We start from the raw sequence: 26,170 nt of genomic DNA, 5'->3' as shown, positions 1-26,170 counted from the left end.
GAATAAATCATCTAGGATGAAACCCTTGCTCTAGATAATAAACCCTATGTGTGACCTATAGAAACATAATACATATCCTTTTTACAGAAGAGACATTTTTTAAATTTTTATTTATTCATGAGAGACACAGAGAGAGAGAGAGAAAAAAAGAGAGAGAGAGAGAGAGAAAAGAGAGAGAGAGAGGCAGAGACACAGGCAGGCTCCATGCAGGGAGCCTGATGTGGGACTCGATTCTGGGTCCCAGGATCAGGCCCTGGGCTGAAGGTGGCGCTAAGCTGCTGAGCCATCCAGGCTGCCCTACAGAAGAGACATTTAATTCTGCATGTAGCTATAAAGTTTGAAAAATTCGGGTAAAAATAATTTCTGGAGGAAAGGGGAGTGTACTGACCTATTATGCACATTGACCAGATGACTTGGCCAAGGTTTCACACAGTGAACTCAAGATAGGTCTGCAGAGGACAGTTATGTCCTGACTCAGTGACGTATGGTTTAGTTCTAGCCACACTGTCTCCCAACTGAATCTTTCCTGTTACTGATTTATAGTCATAGGTACCAGGAAGCAGAACCAAAAGTCTAAGACTATGTGACTAATTCAAAATTTATTAGAATTCAAGATGAGAGTTAAAAGCAAAAAACCCTACTGGAAATCTGACCTAAGATGTATATGTAGGAATATATATATATATATATCAACATGTCTTATTTGTGCCAATCACATGGGAAATCTGACTTGTATATGTTACTTTAATGGGCCAAGTTCTGAATATGATTACAACCCCTCTGAGACCACAGCAGTAGTTATTTCTTGGATTTTACTTTGGGGAGTGGTATATGAGTGGCTTTTGCCTTGTTCAACTGTAAACAGGTTATGGGCTCAGTGTTCAGGGTAAGGCTTGGCAGCTCCTAACATATGGTGTGCGATGTGTCGCTCTTTGCACTAGGCAGCAAAGCAGTGATAGAAGGTAATTTGGGGAGATGCCATCATACTTTATTTGGAAAACAGAGCTGTCTCTGCTGGAGCTAAGGTTAATGATTTGGATTTGCATATACCTATAATTTTTATATAGCTTTCAAATTAAACCAGACAAAAGGCCTGATGTGTAACCCAGGTAAATAAAACCTATCAGACTCAAAAAAGCCCCAAACAGGTTTCATTTATGTGACAAGCTAGTTACTTTGGCTACTAATTTTGCAGGGAATCCAGAGAGAGGCATTTGAAAACAGGAGCCTGTTATTACAAGGATTCCCATTCAATATGCACAATAGGCTATTGAAAAACAAGAAAGGGAGACACCCCTGCAGACCCAGGTGTGCCCTGCATTTCAGGCAGAAGGACTGGTTTGGGTGTTCAGGGTCCTTGGTCCCAGGAATCTTTGATTTATGCCTCATTTACTTCAGGCACAACAGCAGAAACCTCCAGAAAGTCTTAGAGGTGGAGAGGGGGCACCCAGGAAGTCCAGTGTGCCATGTACCACATGCCAGGGGAGATAAGCAGGTGTGGACCAGCGCCAGGTCACCTGCCCCAGCAGCGTGGGGAGGAAATGTATTTTCCTGGACGGCCTGGACGGCCCAGCCTAACACGGCCATCTGTTCACCGCCAGCTGGTGCCAGCAGCCATGTCAGCACAGAATAGCCTCTCAGGTGTTCCTCAGCAGCAGCTGAACTATAAACTGCAAACTCCTGCCTTCCACCTCTCTCCTTTACTTTCCTTGCTCAGCTAGCTGTCTGTCCTTGATTGAAAAAGAAAAGCAAAACGACTCCACTTTTTTTCCTGAGGCTGTTGCTGCTGCTCCTAATAACTCTTAACAACGAAGTGCAAGAGACCATTAAGATTTGTCCTGCTTGGCTTTTACTCACTAGCTTCCACGATAGTCCTCAATGCCATGTGTGATCTGAATGCACAAAGCAGCATGCATCCAGGAGGGTAGGTGGGCAAACTGCCTACCCCTTCTGCAGTCTTTGCTCTGAGACAGGAAAGAGCATTCTGCAAGAACCTGTTTCGGAGTTTCCGAGTGGAAGGAACAGGGCAATCTGAAATGAGGAAAGGAAGACTTTAATCTTTCCTGGGAGTGGCTGGGTGGTGTGGGCTGAGAATGGGCTCGGACATTGAATCAGTTTGTTTTAAAAATCCGTGTTCTAGCGACCTGTCCAAGAGGCATTCCCAAATCATAGAAGAGGAACAGCCACATCTTTAAAGCTGATAAGAGGGTTGAATGAGAACACATGTGTAATGTGTGTCGGACAGTGCCTGGTACAGAGTAGAGAGTGTTTGCCTTAGTTTAATTATAGAACAGTAAGTAAAAACTGCTTTCCACCACAGAGGTCAGGATTAATGAGATGAGGTCCTCCCTGTTGACTGACTTCCTTTTAAAAAGAAAGGGATATTGCTTCTGCAGTATCCTCTGAGCAGCCTAAATAACTGACTTGCCAGAGTGAAGCACAAAGACCTACAGGCTGATGTAAGCTTACATGCTCTATGTATCATCCCCATTGGGGATTTATGGGAAGATGATGGTGGCCACAGAATAGCCACAGAGGGGAGAAAGTAGTCCAGATATCCCCCAAGGCCACGCATACTCAGAGCATCCCAGGAACCTCCAGGGGACCAGAGCAGATGACACAACACCCTGCCATAGTGTCATATCAGCCATTACTGGCTCTGCACATGTGAGCCCAATCTGACAGTTACTCAGGTCTTCTATAAATCTTCTGTGTACGGTATACTGCCAAGGTAGCCAAAAGGACTTTAATATTATTAATAAGACAGTTATACAGAAAAGATACTATCTTGCAAGTTCTATCCAGATGCTTAATAAAGGGAGTTATTTCGGATCCTGCCTCAACTTTTAGTAAACTGATCTAGTCTGCTTTACATGGTCTTTGCAAAACCACAAAAAGAGCTACTCTTCCTTTGTACCAAGAAGGATAAGCATTTTACATGTAGTATTTCAGGCTAACAGCTCCCTGAAGTGGATGTCACTATCCCCATTTCACAGATTAAAAATTGAGGCTCAGAGAAATCAAGTAATCTGCCTGGGGTCACACATTCAATTGTGAAGGCAGGATTTGAAATCTTCTAGCTCAAACCTGCTCGAAATCCCTATGCTCCACGTATCAAAAATATAAGTCACTTCTTGTCCTATTCCTTGTATGGACCATGATTTTCCTACCTTCAGAAAAAGATGCACTCAGGATTATTGGTGAACAAAGCTCTGAGGATGGCCATCGGTACACATGGCATAGTGAGAGGTAAGATGGCACCATGGAAAAGCATTTATAGTGAAGGCAGGAGGCCCAAGTGCCAGCCCTAAAATGGCTTCTTCCTTCTTATATGATGTTGCATCCATTACTTATTGTCCTTAAGCCCAGTGTTCTCACCTATAAAGCATCCTTGGCACATAAAATTGTTGTCACAATTAATGCCATAACACAGGTGAGTCAGCTTTCCTCTCCCTAAGACTCTAGGCAAATGCCACCTATTACTATGGTTCCATTAGTTTCAGTTCCACAAATGATTTGCTCCTGAATCTTTGGAGAGATTTCCTGATGCCTCACTTTTCTTATATATATAAACTAGAACTAATGATACCAAACCTTTTAGTAATATTCTCCAGCAGCCATTCACAAACTTTGGCAACCTACCATCCTTTGGGAGGTTGTTAAAATGGATTCCTGGGCCCTGGTGATTCTGATCTAGACCAACCAGGTGGAGCCTTGTGCTAATTCACGCTTATGTAGGACCCCTACATGATTCTGATGGGCCATGATCACTCTGAAAAAGGCTACCCTGCAAGATCAATATTACAAAGAACTGTGGTACCTGTGGATAAAGAACTTGGCCAAGATGATCTGGTCAGCAACGCAGGCAACACCAAACCTTTGGCTGCTGCTGTCTTGATCCTGTAGTTCTGGCCACAGGACTGGGACTCCAGAAAACAGCAAAACCCTCTCCTGGTACTGGGCTTCCATTGGGGGATTTGATCCTAGAGAGCACAGCTGAAGCTTCCAGCACTCCACAGACCTCTTTAAAATATTGAGTGTCACTGCCTTTTTTCTTTTTTCCTCTGCAGACACATTTGCAAGCAAAGTGGCAGCCACCCAGGATCAGTATGCAGACGCGTCCATAGGTAACGTCACTGGCAGCAACGCGGTGAACGTCTTTCTGGGAATCGGCGTGGCCTGGTCCATCGCTGCCATCTACCATGCAGCCAATGGGGAACAGTTCAAAGTGTCCCCTGGCACGCTAGCTTTCTCTGTCACTCTCTTCACCATTTTTGCTTTCATCAATGTGGGGGTGCTGCTGTATCGGCGGAGGCCAGAGATCGGAGGTGAGCTGGGTGGGCCCCGGACTGCCAAGCTCCTCACATCCTGCCTCTTCGTGCTCCTATGGCTCTTGTACATTTTCTTCTCCTCCCTGGAGGCCTACTGCCACATAAAAGGCTTCTAAAGGAACAATCAGATATAGTAAATTTATATATATATACGTATATATATACATAAAATATTATGTATAATGAACAGAGGAAACTGACATTTGTCATGTTCACTTACCTGCTGATGGAATCCAGCTTCAAGAGCATACTCTGTACTAGGGCTGAAGTGAGAAACCATCACCTCCCATTCCCAGGGGCGTCATCACATTGAACAAGGCATGGAGGCAGGGGCATCTTTGCAGCTCAGCCTAGAAGGACTGTGTTCTCTCCAGGTTCATAAATCGTTCAAAATTTTTATTTGCTTTCTGTTTCTGCTCGTTTTTGGTGGGGGCTGGGAGGTGGCTGATGTTTGACTTTTATTTTGTATTGTTTTGTTGGGAGAGTCAAAGTTTTTGTTTCTCTTGTGGGAGGTGATGACCAATCTAAGTGCAAATGGGCTTTTGGCAAAAATTTAAATCATTACAATTACTCTCTCCAAAAACTTTAAAAATTATTTTGGATTAAGAAAGGATATGGGCATGGAAGAAGAAGCATGTCTTCACTACATCACTAAATTTCATGCTTATCTCTGGAACATGAGAAGAGGTAAAGCTGCCTCCAGGAAGAAGCATGGGAGCTCGAATGCAGCCAGGAAAAGTGGTAGTTCTAGATACAGTCTGATATTTAAAGATACAATGCCTGGCACTCTTGTTCAACAGGTACAGAAATAATGTGCCTAGATTCCCAAGAACATGCAAAAGCATTTATTTCTTATCTCTTTAGCTCTGGACTGTGATTAGCAAGGCCCTTATTCTGGTTTTCCAACCTGACTAAACCCCCAGGCCCTCATCCTAACCCTCCTCCTCCTGCCCACCACCTCTCATGCAAACAGGAATAATCCCATTCAAAAAGCACATTACCCTCTTCCATTTGCTTCGATATGTCCCAGTCCCATGTTTGCTGTTGCCTGGGATCATTCGTCGGTTTTATTTTCGAAAGCATTCATGGCTTGCACAATCCTGTTCCAGTCATGACTGAACATTTGCTCCTTCTTCATGTGCCTGTTTGGGAATGTTGTTGTGATACCTGTTACACAGTGCATGGATGAAAAACAAAATAAGCGTATCTGTATATAGTAGAGTATAGCGTATACTGTTCTCCCATTCAGCAATGTTGACTGGACATTGAAGACATAAGTGAGTTTCCTTTTCACCTGAGTTGTAACTTTTGTGTTGTTATTGAGTTTGATTTTACTAGGGATAAGAGGAGAAAATGGCTTAGTGTTCATGGACCTGCACATTCATTTCTAAGAAGCAATAACAGTTCACTGGGAAATTAAAGCTATTGAGAGGACAGGAGGCAAACTACCAAGTATCTTCATGGAAAATTAGCCATGTGGAATACACCGGAGGCCTCTAAACAGTCACCTGTTGATGATTCTGGAAGGCCAAGGAGAAAGGTGTAGAGCAGTGGCTGGATTCGATGTTCCCCGGGCTTTGAGAGCCTCCATTTTCATGACACCCCTAACCCCAAAGTATTTATTTCACTTCTGCTCTGTCTGGCACAGATGGTAGATAGTGGTTTGTTCATTTTATTTTTTTATGTAAAAGGCTATTTTGAGCCCTGTTTATTTCACCACCCAGACTCCTCTGATTGTATCCGTAGTTCCTGAGTAGGAAAGGAGCCAGGGAGACCAATGGGCCTTTACTAGTGCATCTTCTGTACTTATGACTAAGGAGGAAGCAATTAGATGAGATTAGTGTCTCCCAGGAGGATTGCACTGGGAGGTTTTTAACCCTGGAAAAGGAATGGCTCTTTCTATTTCAAAATACCAAAGAGCATGGATAAACCTAACATTCCAAAGTAGTGAGTCCAGTAATGAGGAAAAATGGAATGACGTTGGTCCTGTCTCAGAGACTTCTCTATCTATAAAGAATCCCAGGCCAGAGACACCACTGGCCCTCTGTATTGATTCAGAGATACTTAAGAGATAAAAAGCTGTTCAGTTATTTCCTCTTATTTTACTCAGTAATCACAATCATTCATCATTTAATAAACATTTGGTGACTGAATGAATAATTAAATGCTGGTTACTCCTCAATATGCCAGGTACTGTGCTACTCTTGGGACCTAAACCATGAACAAGACAGCCCAGATCCCTGCCCTCAGGGGGCTCACAGCTAATGTGATTGCTATTTCCATGGGTAAAAGTTAGCACAGCCAAATGGAAACACTTTTATCTTGCAAGGAAAAACAGGATTATAAAACTTTTGACATAAACACATTGAAATTGTTACCAATGGAGTTGTCCAAATATCTAAGATTTTAACTCAGAGATAAAGCACAGGTTAAGGGAAGCATCCTATGTATCCTTAGCTGTTCTTATATATCCGTACACACCCCCCCCCCAATCGTAAGCCAAGAAAGGCAATATATTGGTGATCCAGATAACTGAAATGCTCCAATTAACCCCAGTTTTTATCTTTGTTGGATAGCAGTACTTTTCTATGCCCCACACCTCTATAGTTTCCTCATATCTCCAGGAGACTCACCCCAGCAGGCCATGGCCCAACATTTGATGGTCTAAGTCTTTTGGGGGCACATGCTAACCCATTTTTTTTTAAGATTTACTAAATGGAAATCTAGCCTAGAAACACCAAGTAAATATTGTCAAAGGATGTGAGTTGTCTAAAAATTAGATTTTGCACTCAATTTTAGCCATATTTGGAACATCAATAATTCCCATAGCAAATTTTCACAGAGGACTTTCAGAAATTCCTGCCATTGAATTTTAATTTCAAAGCTTTTTGGTTTGTTTGCTTTTTTCAAGTTTCATGTTATAGGGAAAATATGATTCTGATTGTTCAGAGTTGTTAATAATTGTAGTTGTGTAAAATTATTTCATTTTGTTTATTTTGTGTGTATTGTGCACAGCTTTAGGGGGGAAGTGCACTAATTGTGCTGTTCCTTATAAATGGTACACATTATTGACACAGACAAATAAAGTTTCTAATTGTTTCTGATTTAATCACTAGTGATACAGCATAATCTGTATGGAATGTTTCCTCTCATTGTCATCTACTTCATTTTTGTTTTCATGTTTTGAAGAAATAAAGACCAAAAAGGTATTATTGTGCAATTGGTATCTCATCCAAAAGAAAGAAAGTAGATACCCAATATTCAAACTCATGCAAATGTCAACTCTTTGGTCATACAAGGTTTCCTTTTTAATGTTCCCAAGAGAGCACAGTGTCAGAATATGTGTCTATCCAATGGTATAGGGATAAATGTTGGATGTTTCTCCATTTCACTAATTGTTTTTTTTTTTTTTACATCTTTTAGTACCACTTTATCTACATCCTTTCTGCATCCAAGAACATGACCTATAAACAGCTCCACATCAAACCACTTTTTAGCAGAATATTACAGCAAATAAATCAATCCCAATAAAACTGATCAGAAGTAACAGTTGTTTCCCAAGTGATACTTAGTTCCTTAGTATCATATACTATATTTCTCTTAATTCCTAATAGAACTTGCTTGCATTAATTTCTAACTACATGTTATTTATTTTACGTATCATATAATCAACAGTACAAGAAGAGGTGACACTAGAAATCAGAATTTGTGAAAAAAAATGTGACCTCTAGTTTGTATACTTATTTGCAAGTCTACATTAATATCAGTGGATTCAGTTCTTGGAATCTGTCCACTCTGTACATGTAAATGGAATTTTACTCATCTGATCATCTTTAAAATTTCCTTTGAATTCATTATATCCATATATGATCATGTGTGGCACACTTTCACATGTGAAGGAAATAAAGTATAATTTAAATATTTTCTTGGATCAACAACAATTAATGTCTCCTAGTTACCAATCTTTGGTTTAACACAAAATAAGCAGCCAACATTTATTTCTTTAAATACCAAAGACAGTAATTCAATGGCCAGAGTAGTCTTGACTATCTTAACTAGCTTTCAACAAAATGTCATGGTTCAATGATTCTCAACCTCTTATAAGCTAATTTTAATTCAAAGATGATGATTCAAGCCTGCCACCAGTGAAGATTTCAGAGAGCTTTGTTTTCTCTACAGCATAAGCACAGTTTTTCTTGTTGCTTTTCAAAGAAAAAAAATTATAAAATATGCTCCTTTAAACCCTCTATAGGTATTCTGATAGATGAATCTCATTCACAGTGAGAATCCCCAACACAGCATCTTTCCCCCAGTAGTCTCATGGTTAATAGAAGCACATTACCTTTTCCATACAGGGTTAGATTCATTGATTCCACAGCCCAGGATCCCTGGTCCTAATCTTTCAAAATAGATTGGTTTGTTCTACACGTAACTGCAATTAGAAATGTAATACATTTCCTCCAGTAGACAGTGACAAAACTTCACCTTCTTAAGAATGTAAATCAGCCCCTTTAAGACTTCTTTTAAAAAATGTCTCCTGGTTCAAGATGTAGAGTGTCTTTTTTGATTCTAGTTTTCTGTCTCCTATCTTGGGCAGTTGAATTCAGAGCAAGTCTTGAGTACAGTTTCATAACTTCAAAAACACTTGGCCATTTCATGATTGACAATGCACAACCTTAATTCTCACCCAAATCTACAAGTGGCATTCACAACTTTTGTTATAGTAATCACTTCACTTGGCAAAAGCATTGTAGCTGTTGGTAAAATTGAACATAATATTTAATTGATAAACAAATGAGTGTATTATGTAGAAGAGCTTTACACAATCATATTTTTCTTACAGAGAAAGAAAGATGCTATTATGAGTACATCTATTGGCTTGCATTCAGATCTACCTACAGATTTTTGTTAACGGACTGCATTTCTGCTCTTCTTTTTAATATTAGATTTCTATCATTTCTAGAAATGTAGTCTTCTACCCAACACATTGTGTTGGGTAGCTCAGATGGTGTTCTACTTTCAAGGACATAGGAAGGGGAAACAATTGCAATAGTTAGATAGTTGATTTTTGGAACTTAATCAGGCCATAGTTAATCATCTCTCAAGATAGAGAATGTCCTAGAGAAGAGAACAACCACTGAGAGTTAGGTGTCCCAAGGGACAGAGTGCTTCAGCTTTCCAGCCCACAAGAACTGGTGAGTAGCTTTCTGTGACTTTCCCCCCTGCCTGCCAAGATGTCCAAAAAGATGTTCTAAGAGGCTCTACCAATTTTCAGTTTTGTCAAAGTTCCTCTGATTTATTCTCCTAAGGGGCCTTTAAATAAACAGTCATTATACATATTACTATTGTGATTTATTTGTAGGAAAGAACATTACTTCATAACTTCAAAAGGGAAGAGGACTTAGTGGTTAAAACCACAATTCCTATCTTTACAGGATAGACTTGCTTGCCCATGGTCACCATATCTGTAATCAATGAAGTATTTCACAGCTGCTGGTCCCACTCACATTCTTTAGAATCATGCTGTCCTAACCTTTATCAAAGATCCAGAGAGATGTTCTCTTGGAAATAGGCAATCTTAGTCTTTCTTTTCCCCAATTCCAAACTTTTCCATGCTTATTCCCACCATGTTCATCACCCTTAGTAATGCTCACTATTGCCTCTCAGCAATGGAGAGAGGATCATGATAATGTGCTCTGGGATGTTTTTCTGAAAGTGAATTTATCATAGGAAGAAATGAAAATAATGGCATTCTACTTGGAAAACAATCATTTACTATGTATCTCTATAAATGTTTAGGACAGATAATACCCTACAGCTACACATTACAGCAGTACTGATTTTCCTTTTTGGATCCCATTTTTCATGCTTCAGTGCCATCTACCTAGCCTTTTATTCTATTGATATATGTAGGTATGGATCGGGATGAAGGAGCCCACCCCCAAAACACACAGACACACACTCACACTCAATTCTATGAAAGTTTCTACAAAGGTGAAATATGTAAACATAGAAAACATAATGCCTCCAAAAAATACAAGTGGGTCAAATGTTTCTCTGTGGGTATTATATTCCTGATATGCAAATGATAGTAAAATCCCACAATAACCATACACCAAAAGAGAAATTAGCTAACTTCAATCTACTGACTTGATTTTGACAGTTACTGCACAGCCCAGCCCTCCTAATTTGTTGATTACAAAAACAGAGCTACCTAGCCAAATCCAAGAGTGTACTGGGGATGACAGGGGAATTAACATACTGGCAACCCTCTATATTGGAATTTGTTTATTCACCAGGAAGGATGTGGCCCAGAAATTTCCAAAGACCTCTCCCCTACATTCCCAAGTTGAATTAACCTGCTTTTAGTTTATAGTACTTTTTAGTAGATCCCCTTGAAGCCACAGATAAATTTTCTAGGGAGAGCTTTCTTAAAAATGTGATTCTGTTTGTTATGACCTATCCTCTAATGTGAAGGTCCCATTCTTTCTAACTGGAAGGAACAATCCTAATAACCAAGTATATGACCACTTTTCAAAATGTTTCACTTAAAAATTATATCAATATTTAAGATAAAAATTATAGGACCTAACCAGTTCTAAGAAAAATAATTTTCTCTGTAGGTACATTTCTCTACCTTCTTATACTTATCCTAACATTAAACTTTGAGAACTGCTCCAAAGAAGAAATCTTGAAATATATTCTAATAATGTTCATGTAAGTAAGTAATATGGCTAAAATGTTTTAAGTGAAAAGTATCTATGTTGTTGATAGACATACTTTAAAAATGAAAGAATTTAGCACAAATAAAATGTGCGAGGTAATATTTCATCACAGATTACTCTTGTCTAATTTATTTGAAAGTCATTAACCTTAAGGAAGATAAATTTCCAGTTTCAAAAAAACAGTACAATTTCAGCTTGTATTCTGTTTTTATATGAGAATCAAAGCTTGGCATACATAACTTTTGACTTTTGTTACAAGGTATGCTTTTGTTACTCTTTTCCAAATTATTGAGTTATTTTGTGGAACACAACTTGATCAATACAGGTGTCTCATAAAAATACCTTCAACAATTTACTGTCTTTTTTAGGCTAAGAAGTTTCTTAATTTCAGAACTTAATAACTTGACAATTTAATGTAAAAAAGGCTGATTCCATTTTGATATTAACATTTCAGAATTAATTTTAATATTTTAAATAATCATCAGATGGGATATTGAGCTTGAGCCTAACCCAAACAAACAACAAAGTCCTGAAAGACCTACCAGTAGTTAAAAGGCTTCTGAAATACTGGCCTTTTCATGCAAAGCAAATAGAAGGGTTGCTTTTAGTGTTTTTTTTCTACCAGAAGTTGCCATTTCAACCAAGGTAAAAACAAAAAGTATTTGAAATGGTAGTTTGAAGATTATTCTATAATAATCAGACACAGTTTCAGTGTTAAATCTCTATTTCATCTTTTCCTAGGACACAAAGATATTTATACATAAATACAAAAACAGACAATGTATATCAAATAACTTGAATTACATTTACAGATGTCTAAGATTACTGTAAAAGCCCATGTCAAGTTAGTATTCCTTTTATCAGGTGTCTTTTATAAATTAAAAAAGGGAGAGAAATACAGAAGAAAACACATTCCCGATTTTCTTTTTTTGTTAAAGATGCAAATTCAGTTGTTTGAAAACTGCCTAGAATGTTAATTATATGAATCTTTCTAAAAAACGTAAGTAGATCTTTAAAAGAAAAAAAATGCTTTTCTTCCCTTCATTTAGCAAGCATTTCTGATAGAAAGCCTTTAGGATCAATTAGGGTACCCTTCTGATTTTTCCAATTGCTCTCTGTTATTATTTGGAGGGTGTTGAAAACAGCTCTTGAAAAAAATTATGCTCGTCTAGGCCAAATCCTGAGGGATTAAAAGGATGAGATTTTATATTTTCCCTGGAAACAGCACTGAGCAGGCAGGCTCCTATACATGACTTGACATTTTCTAGAAATATGTTTTGGCACAACAGGACAGTAGGAATGAGACTCCTCCCCACTTCTGCCATAAAAATCTAATCATTTACCACCATAGATCCTCCACTAGCTGTAATTTGACTTACTTTCACTGAAGCAACCCTCAACTTTCATACACATTGGTTGTGTACCTAGCATCTTCCATCCAAGATGTTACTAACAGGCAACCCAACCCTTTCAACTAACTGGTAATGAGATTTCTCCAAGATGGTCCAGTCAGGGTAAGGAGTGAGTACAAAGAGGGGTAGTAATATTGATGTCAGGTCACTGGAGCCTATTTAACCAACTGCTTCATTACATATAGGACCTTGTTTGGGACACATGCTACTAGAAATATTGGAAGGACTTTTATCTTATTGCTATTTCAATAAAATTCTTGTTATATTGGATCTAAGCAAAAGATAACATCATGCAAAAACTGAAAGCCATTTTTATTAGCTCTGTTATTGTTACACTAAGAAAATATTACCTTTGAAGTTGCAGTCTAAAACTTAAGAACAAGGATTTTGCTTCCATTAGTAATCCCTTAGGAAATTTGACACTTTGAGTCTTCTTTGAGACAGATGATACTGTGGTAAATGTATGCATGTGGCTTAAAATATTCTTGATATTCTCAGGTTGTCCTCACAGATCCTGCATAGATTTACTTTTTAAAAAATGAGTATCTTTCTCATCAAAATGGATTGGGAATTTTTCCAACTGGTTTCATTTTGTTGAGAAAGGAGTCTAGCACCCAAAGAAGCTGTGAGCAGTAGGATTGCATCAGCAACCCCACCTCTATGCCCCTTTTCGTACTCCTGACTTTCAATGTCTAGGGCACATCTTTCAGAAACAACTGTAGAACTGCAGATGATGAGAAAGTCAAAAGAAAAGGGTTATACTCATTTTCAAAATGGACTACATCTGCTTATCGCCTTGAAAATTGTGTTTAAATTTTGAAACTTTAAACACCAAGAGAGATGCTTTTAAATGCCAATTCTGAAGCAAAGAGTACATGTTTTGCAAAGCCATAAGGAAAATGCATGTTAATTACTGGGACATGGGATTTAGTAACATTAGTGTCCAATCCTTGCCCTCCCATATCCCATTTTAGAGTATATAGAGGCAAACAAGCAGTTGGGGAGAGGAGAGAAATCACTATCAATGTCATAAGTCACATCACCATTTAGTTACTAGGTGGGGTCAGGAACTGGGCAGTATAAATGGGACCATACTAGTTCTCAAGCCAGACCACCACCACCCTTGCTCCCCCCCATAATGGATATGGTGTATGAACATTAGAACAATGCCAGAGTATTCTTTTCACTTCATGTGAATATTACCTATAATGACTCCTCTCTGAGCCAGGCTGTTTTGTTTGACTCAAATCTTTCCAGAGTCATGCAGCTCAGATACTTGATGCCTGCCTAGAGAGTGAACCCATCTTTTCAAACTGCTTGCCATGGACCCAGTTTTTAAAAACACTAAGAAAGTAGCAGAGCTAATGTGGATTGGACCTAGCAAGGAGTCCATTCTTTTCTTTTTTTTTTTTTTTTTTATTCATGAGAGACACAGAAAGAGAGAGAGGCAGAGACACAGGCAGAGGGAGAAGCAGGCTCCATGCAGGGAGCCCAATGTGGGACTTGATCCTGGGTCTCCAGGATCCTGCCCTGGGCTGAAGGCAGCACTAAACCGCTGAGCCACCCGGGCTGCCCCAAGGAGTCCATTCTGAAAGGACTCCAGGCTTGTATTTTTTCTTCCTGGCCAATACTCTCATTGCAACTCTAGAAGTTGTTTCATTAGTAAAATGAAAATAATAATTATTTTGTTCCTGTTTAGAAATTATACCTCCTTAGAACTTGACACTTCTATTAACCAAAACCATGTAACCATGTGTAGTATCATTATGACTTTACCCAAAGACTGGGTTTTCTCTTATAAAGAAACCAGACTGGTTTTGGTCTCTTTAAAACAACAGACAAGATATTTAATAACATTTGAAGACAATGAAAAAGGTTCAGCACAGGCTTCTGGGTTAAAGAGGAGGGCACAGCTTTTGACAGGCTCTCTTGATGTTTTGTTCTTCCTCATAAGTTTTTATCTGTCATGATTCCCAGCAGAGTATTTCCCCATACTCATTCTGTGGGAGGATACTGACACAGCTCCAGAGTCTGCCTTTTATTTCTTAATTCTCCCAGGAGAAACAGCCATTCCTTAGTTCCTAATATAAAAGAAAAAAGAAAGAAATGATAGCTGTCTCACTGGTTGATTCACAAGATTTGTACCAAAGCACAGACCATTCGGAGGATCTTTAGGAACTGGAAATGTTTCCTCAACTACTTTAATCAAAAGTCAGAAATTGCTTTGACACCAGGATCTTAAATGTCACTTGATCCTCTTGCCTGGTCCTCACAAATCAATAAGGACTGATTGCTACAGAGTATGTTTGGACAGTGCTGATCAATTAAAATTCAGATCTGGATACTGAGGCTAGATAAATATCAAATGGCAAATTACCTGAGAAAAAAGAACCAGAAGTTAAAACCAAAGAGGGCAGAAAATTAGTGAACTTAGCAACTATGTCTTCCAGAATTGTTGATTGACTTTATATTCAGTCAAAACTTTCAAAAAAACATCTATACAGTCCAGGCTGTGAAACAATTTTTAAATCAAACATCAGAATCTTTATTTTTTCAATCCTAGTTGAATTCTATAAACCTCAAGCATTTATTTTGTACAAAGTATTGTATCAGGCACTCTAAGAGGATATGGAGAGCTCAAGACAAATTAGTTCTAAGAAAATTAATACTAGCCCTGAATTCAGTTAAGAGGAGTCCACTTGTGGGATGCAAATTAATCTTCCACTTTGGTGGAGACATTTTATCAATTTGAGACTGCTTAATGGAGCCATTCTGAAACCTTTCAAGAAGCTTTTAATAGAAATAGAAATACTAATTTCTTTAACTTCATAGTCTTTCACCAATGAGATAAATGAATTCAAACTCAACTAACAGATCTTGAGTCTACAATGAGCCAACTCTGAGTTGACATATGATCTTTAACATTTCAAGTAGGGAAGAACTGATTACAAATATCATTTGCCTCCCCACTCCTGAATTTTTTTCTATTGAGTGTTGATACTAATTCATCACTGGATGTTCTTAACTCTACCTGTTGCTCTTTTGACTTTGAGGTGTCTGGTTATATTTCAGTGAGTTCAACTCCAGCTGTCACATTTTGACAGCCAACTAGAAGATACCTTAGTCCCTATGTCTGAATATTCAAAGTTCTCTTCATTTTAACATCAAATGTCATCAGAGAGGAGACCCAAGGACTCTTCTCTTTCAAAAATGAGTATTTGTTTCAGAGGGTGATGAATCTTTGGCTCCTTCTGAACATGAATTCCCTTATCATTAAAGGAAAGACTACCTTTAGCTTGATTTCCCAGAACACATCAAGCACTACATGATTGATCTCTTGCTCCCTGTTATCATCCACTGGGTATGGGTTGGAGGTACTTTCCACTGTGAACCAGTTTCTCCTCATAATACTTGATTGCAAGTGTCAAGCCAATAAAACCACATTAAGTCTGATGGGAATTTAAAGGTTTATTTTGAAAAAATCCTTTGTGCACTTCTGGAAAAAAAAAATTCCCTTCCCAAACAGGGAGTGAAAAGTTTCTCCCTTCGGAGTAAAACTACAATAGAAAATTTAATGAGATTGGAATGGATTCCACATCAGTGACCTTTGTAAAGCTGAATGTTATTCTTCTGAATGTAAACTACATTCCTACAGCTTCTCGCAATAATTCCACGTACTTTTTCATTCTTTGTACTTAATGATCACCTTTTAAGAGAGAGACTGATACAGTTATTTTATACTAAAGTGAGTAAATACAAACAGGGTGTTTGTTGACCAGACAGAAAGATATTAACAGATTGTCAAGGAAGACAAAAAAGGAATTTCATTTTACAGATTCAACTGTCTTTCTAAAGCCTTCCTTGTTACGGAGAAGATGACTCCTCAAAATGGTTTTACAAAGACTTAAATCCCACCCCTAGCAGTCACCTGGTTTGCCCACAGCCCAAATGCCTCATTAGCAATCTGAAATTGCATACAGTTGGAGAAAATACAGCAAGAGGATGTAGGCATTGCCATGGGGAAAAGAAAAAGCAACCATGGTGAACTCTGCTTATATAAACAAAAAATGTTTTAGTGGAATAAATGTAAGCTTTCTCTTGAAAGAATCCCAGTTAGAATGTCATTAGAAATGGCAAAACCATTTCAACATCATAACAGTCATATATTCCAACTTTATTAGCATTGAGGCACGACGCCAAATTCGTCAGGGGGAAAGGTAAACAAATGTTCCCAGCACTGTAACAGATAAAGTGATCTTGTGAGCCTCCCCACTAAGAAAAAAAATAAATAGATAATATTTTCCTATAACTATATTAATATCTAGAACTTTCACCTAGGGAAAAAATTATTTTTTCCTTCTCATGACTAATCTTTATGTAAAGCTTCTGTTCAGTTGCAGTAGGCATGGTATTTTTATATTTTGAGAAGTCCTTCATACTGATTTTGACCCTCATTTCACATTTCATTAGGAGATCCTAAATTGGAAAGGTTGGATTTTCTGTCTCTTTTTAAACAAATCTGCACCATAAGCATTTTCTAAAAATGCCTTAAGCCATCTAAGTAGCTCTGTCAATCAGTGATAGGTGCTTGGCATAAGGCAGAGAACTTGTGAATAGATTGAGCCTCCCTTCTGAATAAGGCAGCTGCTCATTCAGACCCTCATGTCCCATCCCTCTCAAGTCCTTATACCAATCCAGGCTCTTGAACTGACCCAGTTCCACCTGTCAAATAGTAGTGTCTAAGTGCACTGGCAGCTTGTTCAACTTAATTTCTCATCAACTGAATTTCTCTGATGTTCTTGCAAACTCTTTACTCATGCAAATAGATCCTTACATTTGATACACTTTAAAAGGGATTTTACTAGAAAAAGAAATCAACAAACCTTTGTGTTCAATGAAGAACCTGAACAAACTTAACTAATCTATTATGTTAATCACCTCAAGGTAATAGGAATAATATCACCTGTGTGGCAAGAGAGACTCTTAATGCTATTACTGAAATAATGCCCTCTGAAGAGAAACTGTAAAGTCTTTACAAAGCCTTTTAAAGGGGGCCTGGGTGTCTCAGTCAGCTGAGCATTCAACTCTTGATTCCCGGCTCAGGTCATGAATTCAGGGTTATGAGCTCGAGCCTCATGTCAGGCTCCATGCTGGATGTGGAGCCTGCTTAAGATTCTCGGCCTCCCTCTGCCACTTCCCCTATCCCTCTCAAATAAATTTTTAAAAAGCCTTCTAGAGACTCAAATTTAGTGATATAGAAAAATATTTCCTTCAGGGGAAGGTCACAAGTTAGAGCATGAGTGAGTCACATTTAACTTATAGGTTTGTTGTATATATGCAGATATGGCACTAACTTCTGAAACTCTTATATTAAATTAGCATCTATTGAATCTGTCCCTTACCTACATTATAAAAATGGCAGAAAACTCCAATACCCACCTTCACATTCCACATGGAAAACCGTTGTCCTGGGAGCACATTAAGGTGATTCGGGTAATGACAATATGTTTTGGAATAAGCTACTGTAGTGACTCTGACATTTGGTTCCTAACAAAGCAGTATCAGCCAAAAATTTGAAATTTGTTATTTATGCAAATTCTCTAGTCCTACCAGAGATCCTGCTCAGACCTGTGAATCAAATTATGGAAGTGGGCCCAGCCATATAACCTCTGACAAGCCCTTAAGGGTGATTCTGGTGCACGTTCAAGTTTGAGAGCTACTGAACAGAGCTCTGAGAGATCCAGGAAAGTAAATGCTGCCCACTGCTTAACTGCTTCCTCAGAGGAAAAAGCTTAAAAGCTTAAATGGTAGGTTCTTTACAATCCCAATAAATTCTGATATATGGACAGAAATGTTCACTGGACTTAAAATATAATTTGAAGGCAAATTAATCCTTACAAATATTCTTTCCTGGCATAAATGAGCTTCAGGCAGGCTCTCCAGAGAGATTTCTAATCAGTTTTTCTAGTTCTTTCAAAAAACCAACAACTAATCTGCCTTGCTTGACTGGCTCGGGGCCTCTAGAATGACCTTGGACACTTTTCTCTTAATTGATTAGGCTCTGGACCATTTGCCTTAATGCTGCACCATCGTGTGTGTATCAGTACTGAGTTATACTTAATGATACAGTCTACTGGTTTAAAGACTGGGTGTGAACTAATTAAGTTAAAATGACTACTGGTTATGAGTGAATTTGGGTTTTAGAAGATAGTTTCAAAGGCTCAGTATAGCTCATAAAACCTGGAAACCACAATGTAGGCACGATCCAGTTACTCAGGAGTTCCTTTCTAGGCTCTCTCATTTGAATTGATCCAGAAATGGAGAGTCAGCAAGTGACTTTGTTTATAAAGAGGTCTTGCAAAATACAACTTAAGATTGTTATTGTATGTGCACATGTATGTATTTTTCCTAAAATCTAACCTGAAAAGAACCCACTTACAGGTACTTAAAACAACCATATATATTTTGACTCCCCTATTTTGGAGATCCAGAAAACTAATTCAAGTGTACAAAAAAGCAGCCTATAATGGAGGCTTAATAATGATATCCTGGAGAAGAATTCTATAACTGTCACTCACTCCAGGCCTCCCTTAAAAGGAGTCAGATTTGTCAGATATTTTGGAACGACTGCTTTTTCAGGAATTACTGAAAAGCCCACTTCTCTAAAATCTGTATTGCTCTCCTGTCGTTGGTCAAAGTTTAAGCATTTGAACATTTGTTTTCTGTCTCCAAGAATCTTTCCCCCTTGGCTCTTTCCCCATTATCCTATTTCTATTTCATACCTGATTACCAAATACCTCCAGCTAAAAGTCTCCCCTTCCTCTGTCTCCACAATTGTATAGTATCTATTTACATATTCTTTTAACTAAAAGTTAAAACCTCACTAAAAGGATGCTTCCTAGAATAATTACCAATGTCAAGACACTTTGGTGATGGGATGTACACCTTTCTAGGGATAGGGGCTGAGTCAAATTGTCTGGGATTCATGCAGATCCAGAGCCTTGACCTTCTTCCAGAGTTTCAGAGTATATTGTGGTATTTTTACACTTCTTAAACTCAAGGCAAAGTTACACTGGTGGCTTGCCTTAGTCCACAACCCATGGTGTGTATTATTGGCTCAAGTCCCAAAACCTTGAAACAAACCTGGATAAAAAATTTCTTTCAGAAAGATCAGGGGGAAAAGTTATATGATCTAAAGAGTCTTACTTATGTAATCAAAAAAAAAAAAAAAAGCCTTGGTATTAGAAGATGACAGATAATTGTTTTAATCTCCCAACAGTTTTGCCTTTCAGTGCCATTCATGGTGATTTTCATAGGTCAGTGGTGCAATTCAACACTATTCTAACAAGCCATAATAATCATCAGCACAACTGTTATTACAACAGGACATCCCTGGGTTTCATCTATTAATTGTTGTAGACAGTAGGAGCTCACACTGAGAAGATATTGGTAACTTCCTAGACAAGGGCCAGGAAAGGAACTAGCGTATTGTACATACTGTATATATCCATTGCTCTGTGCCACTGTGAGTATTCTAAAGAGGCAAAAGAGAAGGGAAAATTTAGGCAGTAGAACTTCTCTCTTGCCTTTGATGATTACTGATGGCAATTCGTTCCCACTGAATAAGCCTGGTAAAGACTGTTAAAGTAAACTGAACTCATCCTGAGCCAGAACAGGCAATCCATAAAGAAAAAAAGTGGCAGATCATTGAGCCAGAAACCACCTCTCCTGAGGAGGTGATCATGAATTGTCTGTACAAGGCAAAAAAAAAGGAAAAATCACTTGTTCACATCTTGTATGTGTAGTTTAAAGGACCCACTACAAATATCCTTCAAAGCAAGGAGAGTGGGAAGAGATTAAAAATGGAGAGGAGGAGATTTTACCTTGAAAAATGGTAAGCAATCCTCAAATTCCTTTAGTTGATCCTGAAAATGTTCACGTCTAAAACTATTTTTAAAATAACATAACTTCACTGCACTTTTAAATTCCTGAGTGGAGGTATGTCAGTAATGCATTTGGATACTTGAGTTTTTCAGTTTTTTATTCTTTATGCCAATGAATGTAATCTCTAAACTTGCCATTCTGAGTACACACACACACACACACAACCACATGCACACATATATTAAGGGATATGCATCATCTATTACTCATTTTCTAGGAAACACAATGTATAAAAACAGAAATTCCAGTGGATTTATTCAGTGTGTTTCAGTGACAACATGTAGTAGGGAATAAAGGTACTCTCATATCCTCTTTGCTGACCACATTGTTAAAATTATAATTGTAAGCAACACTGCTAAAAACGCCTGTGTAAAATAACTTCTCTAGTTATCAATGAATCAATACATTTTGAACTCAACTTTCAAAAATATGTGCTAAACTTAAATATTTTTATATCTGTGGTGTTTTCCTATTAACTAATAGTAATGAATAAGTGACCATACACCTGATACCATCAAAAGGGAAGATGGCCTAAATGAAAAGTTAAAAGTGGATGTTATCTATAGTCTTCTGCCAAAGAGCACTGTTTAATGAAAATGTAGATTAATTTTATTATGAATATGATTATAAGACATGTTTGCCCTATCATCCTCTATCTTTTTGAAAATCAATGTTTTATATTCCTAAGGGCCCAGGACAATATTCTTTAAACCAGTATAATACACAGACACCTTAGGAATGAAAGGTACAGTAACTTGGATCACCTGCAGAATGCTGGATTAGCACTCCAACATTCAAGGGTATATACATGAGTCTTCTCTATAATTGTCATACTGCACTGAATCACTTTGGGAATTTCAGCTAATTCTTTTAAATGAAAGGCACCAACATTAATGACAGATCTTGTCTAACATGGAAGGCGTTAAAATGTTCCCTTTCAAGCACTGTCATGAGTGGATGGAAATTACCATCTAATCTTCCCACCTAATCATCTCATGTAGGTTAACTCCAAGGTCTAACAATGTTGCATAGATGGTTAACAGACTATGTGTACCAAGGATATTTAATTTGTGCAGTTTGCAAGAACTAGCCATTTACAAAATACATTCAACTGTTTTGTAAATAAAATTTTTGATTCCTATAGTTTTGTTCAAACTGCTATCTTTTAAAATACTTCGATTTTATTTGAATTTTAAAAATTAATCTGTTATAAGTTAGATGTTGCTTTATTGACTCTGTGATTCAATGTATACTCAGCCATATTCCTGTGGGGAAATATCAATTCTATTGACTTTCTTGGCATGAGCCAGAGATTCATAGTTTCTTTAAGGACTCTAAGTATGAGACAAAACCAAAATTAAATTCTAGTGAAGAAATTAGAAAACTGTTGTATAAAATGTATTTTTAAAATCTTAAGATATATGTGATTTACACTGCCTGTTAATCTAGTCTCTTTGTGAAATAACCACAGCATAATATTTGTTAAGACTCTGAAACACCAAATATTTGTGATGTTTGTATAGCACCGTTGTTATAATATGTGATTTCAAATGGTAAGCATCTTTGTTGTAATCATGTGAGCCCACAGAATTCCTGCTGTTATGTACAACCAGCTCTCAGAATTCAGATTTCCTGCAGCTGCTGTATCACCAATAAATGAGAATTGTGAAAAAAAAATTTTAAAGAATTGAGTTTATGCTCACTGTGCATTTTCCTAATGAATGAATTCAGAGAGTTTTATTTTTACCAGAAATGATCTCTCAGTCAGTAAATACAACTGCTGATTTCAACCATACTACCATTCCAATGGTTTCTATATTCTTGATCTAACTACCCAAAACTGGAAGCTTATTGCAAGGTGTGTCCTAACAAATGTACAATAAATGCCTTTCCTGCATGCTGCCTGAGATATGTTGTAATTTGAAATGTCTTATAAAAAACTACATATTTCATAACCCAAATTGAACCAGCAATATTTCTCATGTGTATAATCGATGGTATGTTAATATAAAAATCAGAAGCACTGTCTGTCATACATGTTTTATGTGACATTTAATCTTGTTAAACTGTAATCTATGAAGTATTCGCTGCCTGAACTAGTCTACTCTGTACAAATCATTGTCTTAACTGTTTTCCTAATCTTAACCATATTTCCTAACACTTAAATATAAATGTTTGTAAATTAGTCATTCAATTTTTTAAATCAACTCTTATGTATCTTCAGTGTGACTCAGTTAACTAACCTGAAACAAAGAAGAATCAAAGCCTTTCTTGTCACAGTCCAGTCCAGGCCTAGAGACATTTCAGTTAGGCAAAAATTCATTCATTCATCCAGCAAATATTTATTGTGCATCTACTATGAATCAGGCTCTACCCCAAATATTAGAATTCTCAAGAACCAGGGAAATCACAAACCTCTATCTCCCAATGAGGAATTTCTGAACTCCCCCTCTACCATCCTTCTGTACTTTCCATAGACTTAAGAAATTATTTTGTTCCTCCTACATTATAACAGAGATTATCCACAGAAAGATCTTGAATTAAAATATGGTCCATCAGGCTCAAGAAAATGCAACTGTAACAGAAGTAATATCTTAAAGCCATACTTAAAAATAAATGAAAATAAAACCCAGTTTAAGAGATTTGACCCTAACTCTGAAGAAATGCTTAAAAGGTCTCCTCTTGAAATTTGTATATTGTGTTGGTTTTAAAACACTAAGATTCTTTTTAACATTTCCTAAAATGGTGTTCCTGCAAGGGATGAAGGAATTCTGTGAAAGAGGAGGAAGATGGCTGATGAAGGGATAAATATTTATCTACATAATAGCACAAAAGGGAACATACCTAGGATGTTCTCTCAATGACAGATTCCCTTACATGTATCATGTCTGTTTACCACTTTTAAAAGTGTTTGTACATGTCACCGACTCACTCACAGCCAGATTCACATCTGAAATGTGACACATTCTCATTTTTCTTATTCAAGGAGATGCTGCCACTGTCTTTCAAGGTGAATTGTTGCTACGACAGAGATAAGAGGGTTTCAGATCCATTCAAGTCTGAAAGCAGATGAGCATGGTCAAAGAATGAAACCCAAAGTAAAACCTTGTGATTCCTTCCATTGTGGTGCTAAGGGTAATGAGGATGACAGATGTTCTATGCCCTGACCCTGTATCACAAATTAATCTTGGCAGCATTTGAAGTCCTCTGAATCTGTTGACACCAATTGCAACTTACCTTTCTCACGGGTATTATTTTTTTTCAAGATTTTATTTATTTATTCATGAGAGACACACAGAGAGAGGCAGACACATAGGCAGAGGGAGAAGCAGGCTTCCTGTGTGGAGCCCAATGCGGACTCAATCCCAGGACCCCAGGATCACAACCTGAGCCAAAGTCAGACTCAACCGCTGAGCCACCCAAGTGTCCCTCTGATAGGTATTCACTAAGTCATTTATTCACTGTAAATATGTGCTACTCACTGGAGGCAACATTAGATCCATCCATACAGCCACACATTCACAAGATAAAACAGTGCTCACAGATACTGGTTTGCAGAATCAGAAAACTCTGGATTCAAATTCCAGCTTTGTCAGTCTATCTGAGTAGTCTAGCCTTGTGAAAATCCCTTCACCATTCAGAACCTCAATTTCCTGGTGAATAAAATCAGACTAATAGCACCTGCTCTTTAGGATTGTCCTAAGGGTTGAATAAAATAATTAACATTTATTAAATGCCTGGCACATTACCTAATACTCATAAGCGACTGAAGAAATGTTAGTTAATATTTATGTCTTATACGATACTAATGTCCCTGATGCCAGTGACAAAAACTCTCTCCTTGACCAAACTTGAGTCACACTCCTAATGAGCCCTCCTGAGAAGGCCCTGACCTTAGAGATCTGTCCCTGGCCCGCTTGGTCCATCTTAGTAAAGACCCTGCTTAGTCATTTTAGTGAAAATCCTCCCATCTTGATATCTGATCAAATTCCTCATCCTTAATATATCCCTTGATATCTTAACACCCTGGCTTGCCTTCAGGAAGAATCCTGTTGAGTTAGTCTAGCAAAAATCTACCTAGTTTGGATGTATCCTCTTAGTAATGTTCCATCTATCTTAGTAATGTTCCTCCTTATTGTTTCTTAGCTATAACCCCCCACTGTTCTCATTCTATTCAGCATTGAGCTCAGTCTCTCTCCCCTACTCCCCATTGCAGCAGGTCCCCTTCTTGAATAAAGCTTTCCTGTCTTTAGCAAGTATCTGAATAAATTCTCCTTTAACACCAGCAACATCTTCCTTGCTGAGAGATGAAAAGACCAAATGAGCTTAATTCTAACTCTCTTTGTTGTAGTAGTTTCACCCAACATTTATTGAGTGCTTGCTATCAACGAAGGCAATGTACTAAGTATCTGGATTATATCCTTGTTCCTCATGAATAACCTCTGAAAAGAGTATAATTTATGCCCCTCTTTACACATGAAAACTTGAAGCCCAGAGAACTTACATATTTGCCCTGAATCATATAGCTACTAAGTGGCAGAACCAAAATCTGAATTCCAGTCTGTCTGACCCCGAAGACCAAATTTATGATCATTATATCATTCTGCCTCTATAAAGACAGATAAAAAGTATCTACTTTGGTTTGAGAAAACTTCCAAGATGACATAAAATGATAGCAGTATGCACCAATATATGCAATCTATGCCATCACTATGAATAGGTCAAAAAACTCCATACAGATTGATATATAACTCCATAGTAGCAATCCTACATCATTATTATCTCAGCTCTTATATAGCTGGTGACAAGAAGTGATATAGAATGTCATATGAGTAAAAAGACTTTAGCTAATAACCCCCAGATGCAAGGAAAGCTCACTAACTTTTTCATGCCTCCTCAAAGTCACCTTAGACACAGCTCATCCAACATCACCTTCAGTATTTCAGACAACCATGGAGAACAAATATATTTATTTCTTGCTGTTTTGGCCTGCTTATCTGTAGACATCTGATTTGGGAACAAAAATAAGTCTAATTTCACTCACAAATTTAAGCAACATTCTTTTAAGAAATCAAGTTACAAGATTATCCAGAGCAACAAGAAGGCCATGCCTATGTACATAATCCATGAATAGTCCAAAATGTGCTTGAATATGCCACAAGTTCTCCCTTATTGCAAATGACCACTTTGTTCTAAAACTGTCCATAATAGCAGCTATGTTGCAGCACCACTTCCATCATCTATGAATTGTGATTCTCCAATTATGTCCAGTTTCTGTGTGTACTGGCTACATAACATGTAGTCACCCAGACAGGGAAGGACAAGGTAATCAGATCCAGAGATATGCCAGTAAACTCTTGATTTTCTTTTCAATTTCAATAATTGAACATGTTTAAGTTAAGCTCTTAAGATCCTACAACTTTATATGTTTATGTATGTGGACCATGAGCTCTTCCCAGATCTGTGCTTAGCTATTCAATGGCAGATAAAAACCTCACCACATTTTAAGGAATAATAGTGGATGCATGATAAATATATAATTCATCAAAGTTCATAATCAATCCTTGGTTGGAACCTTCGTCAGACGCTTAAATGTCTCTGCTTTCACATTTCAACTACTGGCTGAATATAGAATTCCATAAAATATTTTCAGAAATTCTGAGATGATAAATCTATAATATGAGGATTATTTACAATGGTCCCACACATGTCCCATCTACTGAAAGGAAATCATTTCATCTCAGCAATAACCATGGCC

General features: G+C 37.7%; 1 protein-coding gene across 1 annotated transcript in view; it reads left to right on the top strand.

Moving 5' to 3' along the window:
* Nucleotides 1-4,699, top strand: part of SLC8A1 (solute carrier family 8 member A1) — a 299,968-nt gene extending 295,269 nt beyond the window's left edge. The window contains 1 exon segment of the mRNA NM_001304962.1: nucleotides 4,071-4,699. Within this exon segment, the coding sequence (NP_001291891.1) occupies nucleotides 4,071-4,447 (377 nt within the window). The 3' untranslated portion in view covers nucleotides 4,448-4,699.
* Nucleotides 4,700-26,170: the final 21,471 nt, after the last annotated feature.

The sequence above is a fragment of the Canis lupus genome, chromosome 17, assembly GCF_011100685.1.
Source record: "Canis lupus familiaris isolate Mischka breed German Shepherd chromosome 17, alternate assembly UU_Cfam_GSD_1.0, whole genome shotgun sequence".
In the NCBI taxonomy this organism is placed as follows: domain Eukaryota; kingdom Metazoa; phylum Chordata; class Mammalia; order Carnivora; family Canidae; genus Canis; species Canis lupus.
Note: the sequence above shows the minus strand (reverse complement) of the source record. Positions and strands in the feature narration are given on the sequence as shown.